This window comes from Ixodes scapularis, unplaced genomic scaffold (genome assembly GCF_016920785.2).
Source record: "Ixodes scapularis isolate PalLabHiFi unplaced genomic scaffold, ASM1692078v2 PGA_scaffold3__209_contigs__length_174095766, whole genome shotgun sequence".
Lineage (NCBI taxonomy): Eukaryota > Metazoa > Arthropoda > Arachnida > Ixodida > Ixodidae > Ixodes > Ixodes scapularis.
Genome location: NW_024609868.1, coordinates 119,588,636 through 119,601,804, shown reverse-complemented (window position 1 = coordinate 119,601,804; position 13,169 = coordinate 119,588,636). Strand labels below are relative to the sequence as shown.

The 13,169-nt window shown below is 45.2% G+C and overlaps 1 protein-coding gene across 3 annotated transcripts in view; it reads left to right on the top strand.

Annotated features, from left to right (window-relative positions):
* The window catches only part of LOC115315482 (serine/threonine-protein kinase Nek7), a 33,657-nt gene that overhangs the window by 18,197 nt on the left and 2,291 nt on the right, over positions 1 to 13,169 (top strand). For all 3 annotated transcript variants that reach the window (XM_040209090.1, XM_040209089.2, XM_040500519.2), the window contains one exon: positions 8,498 to 8,611. In XM_040209090.1, coding sequence (XP_040065024.1) covers positions 8,498 to 8,611 — 114 coding nt within the window. The remainder of the gene's footprint in view (positions 1 to 8,497; positions 8,612 to 13,169) is intronic.

The following is a 13,169-nucleotide window of genomic DNA, read 5'->3' as shown; positions in this document are numbered from 1 at the left end:
CGGGCAGTTCACTTACGTGCTTGCTGCCATAAGGAAACGTAAAGTTCTTTTTTGGATGAGAAAGCAAACGTTTTGGACGCCATCCTGAAGAAACTGCCGAGATCACGAGCACTCGGGAAGTGCTCGACGCAATGGACGTACTGAGGAGGTACACGGCGTCACATGGGCAGCAAGATGCCGTGCAAGCGCTCTGGGCGCTCGAACGCCGTATGACGCCGCCGACGCTGCTGCTACTGTCGGACAAGGCGCAAGCAAAACTCGCGGACTACTTTGCCCCTAAATAAATGTCATTTTCGGTGAGTTTTCATACCCGTAAAATGTTTCGGAATTTTTTTTTTTTTTTCGCATGCTAAAGCCAAATTTTGATTTAGCGAAATTTCAATGTAACGAAGTAAATTGCGAATTTTACCGACTTCGTTACATCGAGGTTCAACTGTATACTGCTTTAAGAGTAAGAAACATTTGATGCCATCTGTTACAGTAGAACCTCAATGATGCTCTAGGCGAATGAGTTTTCCCAGCTGTTACGCTCACAAATGCCTATTCTGTTGAACATTCATAGGGATATGTGCACTATTAATTTTCCATTTCTTTCATTTGCTTTCCTGCCCGTTATGTCTAAGAACTCATCCAACGTGGCCTGGGCAACGTGTTGGGCAGCCCGGCCGCTTCTTCGTCTTGCTCCCCCCCCCTCTTTATTCCTCTTTTTTGCCTTGGCGCTGTGCCAAGTACATACTGCATGCAAGAAATGCAGTGTGTACATTTTTGCAAACACCCTGCATATTCCGTAATAATGGGTACCATAACCTTTTAGAAATTTCCAGAAATGGCATGTAAGCCTTGAAGATCATGGTAAAAACCCCTTTGGCACCTTATTCAAACTGCTAACATTAGAATCGGGTGAAATCCAAGCTCTCAGTTTTGGCACAATTCAAGAAATGCAGTGCGTACAATTTTCGAACTGCCTACATATTCTGTTATTTCAAAGAAAGTCATTCTTGACTGAAAATCTTGTATCACTTAATGAATGAAAATTATAAAGTAGACCTCTTTGAATTAATTGTTTTCCTTTTGGGATATACCAGCATACTTTTTGTTCAATAAATAATTGTTCTAAGTATTTTCTTTTTCGAGAACAGTAGGTGTTTGGAATAACCTTACTATTATTTAGAGGCGCGCAAATATTCCGGAGTTTAAATAATTTGTGACCAGTGTTTGCTATTCACTTCACAACAGACTTTTACTGTTCAAAGTATTTGAATATTTTTAATACTCAAAAGTTGTGAATAATGCCTTCAGAATTTCTCAATATTTCGAGTCAAACTTCTCTGCATGGCACCTGCACTAATATTTCAAACTTCACCGCTTTGCACCAGCGTGCGCAAGTGAAGCTTCACTGCTTTCCGCCAGTGCGTTCGGAGAAACTGCCGATACACAGAAACACCTTGTTGGTTGGATGGGCTCAAAAAAAATTTTGCTCGCTGTCGTAGCTCAATTTTCTTTGTAATCTTGTGCGAATAGTGAATTTTGAGTTCGAAGCGAATTCGAAGCGAATAGTGGTTTTGCCCGAATATTTTCGATTCGAATATTGAATAGTTTTTCCAAGCCTTTCACTACCATTGCATAATACTTAGACAAAAAACCCAGCTAAACTTGTGAAGGTTGTTCCACTTGTTTATTTATAAACTAAGTTTAATCTATCTATATTTATGAACTGTGACCTCAGAGGGTCTGGTGTTATACTCTTGCATAACAGATTAATTTTGAAACTTTTATAATGTAGATACACACATTCACAAACTTTTCATTTATATTCGAATACAGTCGGCACAAATGCACCATCCCGCTTTGAGTATGCTTTACTTCCAAGCACGCAATTACAATATTCATACTTTTCCAAGTGTTTATCGCGGCGGGTTACCCCATCGAGTGCGCTTCTTACCAAGCACCGGTGCGCTGCGGAGAAGCAACACCCGCAGAGCTCGCTTCTGTGGGTATTGTTTCTCCACAGCGCACCGGTGCTTGGTGAGAAGCGCACTCAACGGGGCTAACCCACCGCAAACAACACTTCGAAAAACGCGAACATTGCAGTTCTTCTCGAAGCGAATATTGAATAGTGTATTATTCGGAACTACTATTCGAAATGTTGAATATTCGCACAACCCTACTTCTTTGGCATAATTAAAGGCCACCCTAATTTTAAAGGACTGCGTGGGAAAAAGAATGTCAGCCTATATTCAAAGAAATAAGGTACCATATTTCTGCACATATTACTCGCCCTTGTGTATACCGTAAAGTTCCGAAAGAACGCCCACCCAAAATGAAGAGATAAATGGTGAAAAACATGGGGTAGGCTATCTTTGGGAATGCCACAGCAAAACTTAATCAAAAACCGGCTACAAATCACGTGATGCGGGAACTGATACCGCAGATTAGGAAACACCGCAAATTTGCGTTTCACGATGCGATAAACATGCAAGAATTTGCAACGAACTCCTGTGTTACGGGAAAGGATACCGCAGCTTGCGGACGCAGCAGATTCGCGTTTAACGGTACGAAGGACCCGCGGAAATCCGCCAAGAACTCTCATATTACGGGAACGAATGCCGCAAATCGCGGACGCAGCAGATTCGGATCTCGCAGTGCAATACACGTGGGAACAACTCGCGTGTTAAGAAAACCGATATCGCGTGCGCAGATCGTGGACAAAAATGCGAGAACCCGCTATAAACTCGCTTGTCAGACTTGCCAGTACAGCAAATTGCGCGGCTGATGCGATTCCCGTCGGACATTGCACGACGTCTGACTGGAATGGAGGGTGGGAAATGTTTCGGAATTTTTATGTTACAGATATTTAGCCAGAAAAACGGGATGAGCAATCTCTCGTGAGCGGGTGTTCTCTCGGAACTTTACGGTAACCGTACCCCCAAACTCGGAGGAAAAAAAAAACAAACACCAAAAAAAGATGGTTATGAATCTCTTCCGCGAGATTAGAGTGCAGCTCTTGAGGAGGAGGGAAGTGTATGCTCCTCCTCCTACTTCATACCCTCTACTCCTCCCCTTGTCCTGCTCCTCGTCCTCCCCTTCTCCTGTTGAGGTCACGTGGCGTCAATTTTCCCGCAAAATCTGGCGGAGAAACTGGATTTGTTCATAGGTGACGTGACACCAAGTCATGTGACGTCACTTTCCCCGCTAAATTTAGCGGGGAGACTGAATTGGCGTTGAGGTCACGCGATGACTGCTGGGGAGTGATGATGCAGCAACAGAGTAATTACTGACAGCGACGTAATGGCACGAGCAAGGCCAGCACCGCTCGCACGTGTCGGTGTTTCTTTCCATGTCTCTTTTCTTCTTTATTCAAGCCTTTTCTTCTTCTTTATTCAAGCCTCCCCTTTCTGGCAATAAACCTCAGTTGTCATCATGCTGCCACACGGGTCGGTCGTGTCCACGTTATAGCAGTGGCGACGAGGAAGAAGAATGAACCCACAAACTGCTGGTGCTTCGTCGAATGCCGATAGTATGCAGGAAGACAACTGTAACAGAACCGCCGTCAGCATGGCGTACGTGGTTCCCCACTTCAATGACGCAACAGATACTGTAAAACCCTTAATGTTCGCGAGCCCTCAATTTTCGCGAATTTCACGAATTGAAGAATTCGCGAAATTTAAGGGCGCACAAAAATTTCGGTCCCTAAGATTTTCAATGCAGGCGTCTGGAATTCGCGAAATTTAGTGGTTGCGATTATGTCATCTGTGACCGATTCGCGAAAAATAGGGGCCGCGAAAATAAAGGGTTTTACAGTAAGTGGCCTGCCTACCGAATTCGGATTGAGGCAGTTTTTCGAGGGTAACGCCGTGACCGACCCTGGGAAGAAGCGTGCGCTACTTGTCTCGGCTCTAAGTACGAGGACAATTGAAGTGTTGGGAGCATCGTGCATACCGAACACGGTTAACGACCTATCGTACAAAGAAGTAGTCAGGGCTTTGGGCGACTATTTCTCACCGACACCCAATGAATTCGCTGAAAGCTTCAAATTCTTCATCAGACACCAGAACGAAGATGAAACCGTGCAGACATTTCTCAAGGAACTTTGACGACAAGCAGAGAAATGTAATTTCGGCACGATGCTGGATCGGATGCTACACGACCGGCTGATTCGCGGAATACGAAATGAAGACGTGTGCAAGTTATTGTTAGCTCGCCGTGAAGTGACTCTGAAGGAAGCAGAAGCCATCGCATTGGCTGCTGAAACGGCCGCCAGTAACCTCGCAGCCATGAAGTTACCACGGACTTCGGAGACCAAAATCAACGCAGTCACCCCTGATAAACATCACGTTAAGAGGTCCAACAAGGGTTTTCAACGACGGCGGAATGCAAGTCCTCTGGGTTCTTGTCGAAGGTGTGGAGCAGGGTCACACACAGCGAACTCGTGCAAATTCAGATCGGCCAAGTGCTTCTGCTGTGGGAAGCATGGCCACTTGGCACGACAGTGCCCTGACCGAAAAACACAAAAACGGAGAAGGACCTGCGACAAGGCATGCTACGGCAAGACGTCTAACGCCTTGGAAGAGCTGACAAGTTCATCGGAGATCGATGAAAGCCTGCTACTGACCTTGGACTGCAGATTCACGGATGACAACGTCGTTGGGTTTGTGGAACCCATACACCAGAAGTTCGTCTGGGGAGGCATACCGCTCGTCATGCAAGTCGACACCGGTTCACCGGTCAGCGTCGTCTCGCAGGACATTTATGAGGTTCAAGAAATCGTGGCCGAAGCTCAAGAAAATTACAGTTCGCTGACATGTTTTCTGGGAAGATTACCTGTCCTTAGAAAGTTGAACTTGAAAGTCACCTACAAAAGGACGACGGTCGGCGGTAAACTGATCGTGTTGGGTTGCGCTGGACCGTCGTTGTGCGGTTGGGACTTAATTTGTGACATGGGAGCTTGTCCCTGTGCTTCACCTTGGAGACGGGACGTCGCCGGGGGAATCGAGACCAGTTTCAATGAGCCAAAACGACCTACCAGCTATCCTGGCTGAATACTCGGATCTCTTCAAGCCAGGCCTGGGGTTACCGGAGGGACCTCCGGTCAAGTTGCTCTTACGCCCTGACGCCGTTCCTAGGCTCTTGAAAACAAGACCCGTTCCATACGCATTGGGAGCAAAGGTGACAGAAGAGCTTGATCGCTTAGTGACTTAAGGAGTGTTGTCTGCTGTAACACACGCAGAGTGGGCTACTCCAGTTGTCCCAGTGGTAAAAAAGAATGGGAACATTCGAATTTGTGGTGATTTCAAGCTGACACTAAACACCGCCTGTAACACAGAAATACCCACTTCCTGTAATTTAGGACATTTTCGCGTCTCTCAACGGTGGGGAAGTGTTCAGTACCCTTGACTTGAGCAACGCCTACAACCAAGTTTGCCCGGACGAAGACTCCCGTCAAATGTGTGTCATTAACACTCACAAGGGCCTATTTTCCTACAATAGGCTGCTGTTCGGAATCGCATCGGCGCCAGCTATTTTCCAGCAGAGGATCGAATTATTACTGAAGGATCTGCCAGGGGTACAAGTGTACCTTGAAGACATTCTGGTTGCAGAGAAGAAGGGTCAGTCCACGCTTCCAGTGGTCCTTCAGCGATTGCGGGAGAATGGCATCAAGCTGAACAAAGGCAAGTGCAAGTTTCGTCAATCAGAAGTCAACTACCTCGGCCATAGAATAGACGCATGTGGCCTCCACCCGAAAGACGACAACTTAGACGCAATCCTGAAGGCACCGCGACCAACGGACGTGTCAGAACTTCGTTCCTACCCCAGCTTGATTACGTACTATAGCAAGTTCCTACGAAACATGGCAACCTGGTTGTCCCCTCTGTACGAACTGCTTAACAAGGGGTATAGATGGCATTGGTCGAAAGACTCAGAAGAAGCTTTTGAACAAAGTAAACTCCAATTGAAACAGTCCCAGATTCTAGCACATTTTGATCCAGTGAAGCCCCTTCGGTTAGAGTGTGACGCATCCCTGTATGGCATCGGCGCGGTGCTATCAATCAAGGATGGTAATGACTATCGACCGGTAGGATTTTGCTCACGTACCTTGTTAAAGGCAGAGTGGAATTACGCACACCTGGAAAAAGAGGGATTGGTTCTCGTATTCGGAGTCACAAAGTTCAGAGAGTACTTGTGGGGCCGTGCATTTACTTTGGTGACGGACCACAAACCACTGGTGGGCATTTTCCACCAAAATCGAGCTGTCTCTCACACGGCGGCCGCAAGAATACAACGCTGGGCGTTGCTGCTAAGTGCCTACTTGTATGAGATAGAGTACCGGAAGGGAGAGTTGAACCGAAATGCGGGCGCCCTCAGTAGACTGTCACAACCAGCAACAGAAGCGTCTTGTGAAGACTTGCAGGAGTATAGTCTTGTCATGGAGGCCTTGGATGACTCTTTTATTCCATCCACAGAACTCCGACGGTTGACTACAATAGACCCTGTTCTTCGTCGGGGGCTGAGTTTTATCCTGAAGGGCTGGCCAACTGACAAGAACAAGATCAGCAACCATCGGAGGTCGTTTTGCAATTGGAGGGACGACTTGACGGTGGCCCACAAGTTAGTTTACTGGGGGCAGAAGGTGGTGATCGCCGAGCGCGCACGTGAGCAGCAAAGTCGCGCTCTCGTCCGCATGACAGCTAGATGGAGCGAGACTGCAGGAGCGTGTGTCGTCGTTGGGAAAGTGAATTTGCAAGGCCACGTTGGTCTCCTTATCTGCTACACTCAGTATCTCGAACATACTAAAAGCGCAAGTCATGGGACATTCGCTGCACTTCGGCAAAGAACATGTAAAGGAAGATGTTGCTCTTGGAACTAAAAGTCAGTGTCACCTTTAAAGAACAAGATATGGACGTGTTAGCAAATATGTTGGTTTTTGCTGACATTTCGCAGAAATTATATTGACGGGCTAAGTAAACTACCTAGTGTAAAAGAGGGAGGGTAGAGAGGCTTTATCCAAAATGAAGTGTCTCACTACAGTTCATTTTTCAGCAATTTTTAATACCTTATAATTAGCGATCCGCGTTTTCGGTTTCTATTTTTTCAAAATTCGGCATACTTTTTTTTGTGTTTATTTTCGAATTCAATTTTCGTTGTTGTTTTTTCGGCGGATATTTATGCCCACAAAAGATTATCGGCTCTGTTGTGGTGAATATAAAATAAACACCAACGGACACCGGATCAGATGATCCTTGTAGCTCTGATATTTGTGGTCACTCAAAGAATGACGGCACAGATACATTGAAAAAGAAATGGACACTTTATTTGGAAAATGTGTGCAACTGTAAAAGAATCAAGAAAAAAACACAGAAGTGCAAACAAGTCAGATATGAAGCCTATGCCCAAAAAACATGGAACTTCACCTTCTGTGTATCAGGATTACTTCATCTTATAATAGTACACACACACATGCACTTTCCCAGGTTCTCCTTGTTGATCTGCACTCTTTCTCTCCTGTTACTATGACCCTGAGCTTAGAGAATGCCCCCTCAACGCTAACACTGGACACTGGCAGGCTGAGGAGATGAATCGCTGCCTGAGCCAAAATCGGCCAATCAACCAATTGTGACTGCCAAGAGACACTGTGTGACGTTTTGAAGCACAACACAACATGCAAAGCTTGCATTAAGTCAGACTTCCTTACAACAAGTTTAAAAATACGCTCGTACATAGCGAAGTCATGGAGCATTTCGGACTTGACGTCCCGATCGATACTGCGCACGTTAAACCAAAACATTGCGATGGCATCCATGTATCCCATACGTTCGGACACGTTTCGATAGACACTGTCGTTCCACTTTTTCGCTACGGCTCTGCGGTGGCCCACAAGTTAGGGCCGCCGCAGAGCCGGATGATGGTTAAAGTGACCTTTTCTGGTTAAAACTGAATTTTGGAAAATGGATTCGACATAGTTTTATCGGTTTAAATCGAAAAAGCCTAACCTAAAAACTGACCTTTTTCGGTTAAAACCAAATTCCCGAAAATAAATTTGGCGTATTTTTATTGTTTTTTATCGGATTAAACCGAAAACTCCGAACCCAATATAAGTAGTGAATGTAACTTACAATGACCAGAGCCTTAGTTCTAAAAGGAAGGCTCTGTATTCTTTTTGCATTCTATTTATTCTTATTACAGAAGGTAATAAGTACAATATGCTTCAGTACCAAAAAGGAACCCTCAATCGTTGCCATATAGGAACATCAGTAGCAGCTCCAAACCCGTATTTTACCTGCAACAAAACCTGCTACAAAAGGTCTAATGCCTCTTCCATCCCTGAATTTGCCAGATGGTTATATTCCGGCCACTGTAATCCACAATGCTAATGCCCAAAGTAGGGTTTACTATTTTATATGTAATATAAAATAATATTGACGGGCACGAGGCGTTCTATGGGTGCCTTTGGCCCCACCGTTGCATCCAATATCGAGAGTCCTGTGGGACGCATGTGCAGATGGCCGCCCACCAGTCGCCGTTCCACTGTGACAAGCGCAACCTCTTCTCCCTCCTCAAGAAGATAGTGGACAGCGACTACCCCCCCATCCCCAGCAACATATACTCTGATGAGGTGGGCATATTTTCTCCTCTGCGGTGGCACCTTCCCCCGGTGTACACTGGTAGCCTTGAAGCACCTGTTGCTTCAAGGCACGACGAGGACACATGATATCATGTGTCCTCGTTCTGCGAATTTTTGTTGTCAAACCTTTTGTGTCTGCTTCGCTTGGCCATATGTTGGTTCTTTGTTGTCAAACCTTTTATGTCTGTGTCGCTTAATTGTAAATCTATTTAAGGATGAAAAGGTGAAAAAAAAATTTTAGCTGTGTCTGGAGCTCTGTGTCTGTCCTACGTCCCTTCTTTTCCCCGGCTGCAGGGTTACCATGTCTCTGTATATTGGTAGATGTAAATATGGCATTTTTCAAAATCAACCTTTTTTGCAGAATTTTTTTTTTCTTTCTCTTAAACAAACATTTGGCATTTTATATTTTTTGTTAGTGTTTAGGGTGTTTGTGTTGGCTGAGATTGCTTTCACGCTTCTCATTCGTGTTGTAAGCGTAACAATAAGCAATAGTTGGTTGCCTCATCAGTAAACTTTTTGTAAATGATATAAGTGTTGAATACACATGCTGGCACGCATACAGCAAGCCGGCGGAAGGACAACGAGAATAGTAGGAATGTGCTTCTGAGTGACGCAAACTCTAAACTGTTGTGCTAGAATGCATTAAGACAATTGACTTGTGAGGAAAACCTGGTGTTTTATGATTGCATTTGCTTCCCAGGCGAAAATCAGTCCACTTCCAGCTGGATTATGGAACTGGAAATGAGGCAGTCCAGCTGGATTCTAGCTGGGTCCAGCTGGGTCCAGTTGGAATCCAGCTGGACTGCCTCATTTCCAGTTCCATAATCCAGCTGGAAGTGGAGTGTTTTTCGCCTGGGTTGTTTTGTTTGGCACTTTATTTTATTATCAAACTCTTAAAAAAGCTTTTTTTTATGTATACAGTCATGCTTGTGATAGTAAGGGCTTAAGTGCATATGTATGAGCAATGATAACGTGAAATTTTTCAATATTTTGCATTTGTTCTTTTATCAGAGAGTAGATTTGTACTCTTTTAACTTGAGTATCGGAATACATTTACATTTGCTAAACAGGTACTTGAAACATTTGTATTCCCTAATAATAAAAACTGTAGTCAGTAAGTATTGGGCTTTATTTCATACCATACTATTGCATCTTGAAATGGTTTTGTTTTTAACTTAATGGAACTCTTGACAATTAGGCACAACATTTTGTTTTCATGAGGCTTAAATTGTGCTTCTTTTGTTGACAACACCTTTCATTGAAAATCCACAAGCTGAACCACCCCGCTACCGCTACCAATGACTGCTGTTTGCTTTTTAAGCTACGAGCTAGATTATATTTAAGGAAAGGTACATTCGGAAATGGTTCTAGAATGTCGCATGGAGATGCTTTTTTTTGCAATATTTTTGTATTTAGAAAAACAACTCTGTGCTTGTAGCCTCAAGTTTTACCCGCGTGACCAGCTCTAAAATTTACTTCTACTGCTACAAAACTTGACTTTTGTGGCTCCTGAGCTGCTCCAAAGCAGAACTTTACTGCTCCAAAGCCGTTCCTAAGGGTCATCTTTGCTGCTCCCAGGCCTGCTACGAAAGGCTGAAGCTTGCTTCCACCCCTGAGCAAATGACTTCACGAAAGCCCGGTAGTTGGTCGTAAAAACATTGGCAAAAAGCACAAACTAACATGGGTGTCGCTGTCGTCAACGTCCAAACTTCTCGCTGCCGAAATTTTTGTGGACTGCTGAGCTGGAGGGCAACTTGCAGTGGAATGGGCGTCTGTTGCGTCCACCTCCATTGCTGCGACGCCGCCAGGGTCGCGGCCGATGACAGCGCGACCCTTCTACCACGTCATCGGGCCGAAATCGAGGGGCCACTTTTTGGATGCAGTAAACACACTAGTCCAAAATGCTTTCCAGGCACCATAGTAGTAGGGTAGTAATGCTTGCATATTAGAACAATCTACTGTGTTTATGCTATTTCAAGTTGACTCAAGAGTCAACTCACCGAATTATCCAAGCATCAAAGAGAATGCCGGGAACGTAGGCACCCGCAGTGCGCGTGCTGGCATCTGCAGCTGTAACTTTTCGTAAGGAAAACTCTAAAACAAATGGCACTTTGCATGTGCATTTCGCGAACAATTTATTTTAGTTATTTGCCTGAATTGTTCTGTATAGGGAAGGCGAGCGCATGTACGGTCCTAATCACACTTGTCTATAACGCGCGAGCGTGCGGCTTTCTTCGGGGAGCGCTAGACTGGTGCCATTCGCGGAAACTAAGCTAGTCACGTGGTGCAACATGGAACGACCCGCTCGAGGGGTGTCCTGCCCACTCTATCAGCTGGCGGCGAACGCAAAAGGCTGCTCGCACGCTTTTTACAAACATCATTGCTCGAACAATAAACAAACTAATGCATGAAGGCGTATCAACAATGTCGTCATCAAAAAACAAAAACAAAAAAAAAATCATAAGAACTTTACTTTTATCGCTTATCAATCTGGTATAAGGCTTGCTACTATGCAAAAAAACAAAAGTATATCAATGGACCGGATTCAACAGGATTGCGCATAGCATCGAGAGAATCCTACGGGAAAAAAGCACTGATCGCTGAAAATGACACCACGAGTGCCGAAAGACGTCCAAACAAGGATAGTCGAAATGAGTGAAGCGGGGTTGTCCCAGCGACACATCTCATCGAAGACAAACGCGTCTCTAGTGACGGTCAACCGAATCATAAAGGCGTACCGGGACGAAGGCCGCATCGACGATGCTCCCCGGGGTCGTCCTCCTTCGTGTACGGCTTTGAATGAAGACCTGCTCATCGTCGCCGCCGCCGTGGATGATCCGTTTATGTCGGCTTCAGAGATTAGGAAGCTTTTGAATCTCAACATTTCTGTAAGCACCATTCGAAGACGGTTGTGGGATGCAGGCCTCCACTGCCGCATAGCTGCCGAGGAACCACGTCTTTACGAGAGCCATCGACGCCAGCAACTTCTCTTTGCGCAAGAGCACGTGTCTTGGGGTTCGGACGAGTGGAATGAGGTGCTATTTTCTGACGAGTCCAGCTTCACCACATGCTGGGACCAACAACAGAGTGTGTGGAGGCCAGCCTGTGCCAGGTAATACCTCCGTAAAATCTGTTTACTTCGAAATGTATTCATATTTGACGATGCTTCGAACAGGCTATACGCAAGGTGCTTCTAAAAAAGGGGCAACTATTATAATGCGAAACTGCACATCGCATTGACAAACTGGTGATGGCGAATTTTCCACTGACAAGATGAGCTTTTAGAGTGCAAGGTGCTTTCCTTTTCACTAGTAATAATTGTTTGATGATTTTCGAATAAATAACACTTGGGTTAGTAAAAAAAAAGTAGCAAACCAAGGCCCCAGGGGTGCATCGCAGCAGGTGTCCTCACCAAAACCCAATAAAGCGTCATCGTAATGTTTAATATTGCAATAATTAAGTTGTGAAGATGCTCACAAGCATCTTCATAACATTTGGAATCGAGAGAGGGTCGTTCAGATCTCCAACTGTCGTTTTGATTATATAAAAACCATTTCATGTAACGGAGTAGAAAACCCTTGGTGAAAACAGCAACAACGAACGAGTTTATTTTTTCGACGTTTTGTCCGGAGTTCGGCCTTTGTCCGAAAGGCCGGAATCCTGGTGGAGGCTGGACTCCGGAAGTCCAGCGAAGGCCGGACTCCGGGCGAAACGTCGAAGAAATAGGCCGGTCCGTTGTTGCTGTTTTCACCGAGGGTTTTTTACTTTGTTATACCTACGCCTTCTGCCTCCCGCCACCATGCCCGTTGTATATATATAGCGCTCCTAACTTTCTTCAAATAACAAAGCCGTCTCAGCAACCATCACGGAGGGATCGCATTTTTAATTCATTATTTTTTTCTTTTGCAGATATGATCCATCATACGTAAGACAAATCGCTGCTAGTGGCAGAGCCTCAGTCAGTGTGTGGGGCGCTATTTCTCCACACGGACTTGGTCCGTTGCATAGAATTGATGGCAGCCTGACAGCACTACAATATGTCGACATTCTCGACCATGTCATGCTGCCATATGCACTTGACGGCCCCTTTCCGGACGGCGCTTTTAAATTTCAACATGACCGAAGCCCCGTCCACAAGGCAAAGGTTGTCAGAGACTACCTAGAGGAGCGTTGCATCACAGAACTTCCATGGCCACCGTGCGGCGCGGACCTCAATATCATTGAAAATGTCTGGGGCATAATGAAAAAAAGGTTGGCTAAGAAGACACTGAGGGACTCATCGCGTGACACCCTTTGGGCGGTTGTTTCGAAGGAATGGCAACGACTGTGGGAAGACGGAGAACTTTGCCCTGCACTTTACGGATCCATCCCTTGCCGCATCAACAGTGTCATCTCGCAGAAAGGCGCATTCACCCACTATTGAACTTCAAACTATTATTTATCCACAAGATTGTGGTAGCAATAACAATTAGTATTTCTTATTATTTTACACAAATAGACCCCGCAATAAACGTTTATAAACAAATATTTTAATGTGCTCGTATTTTTT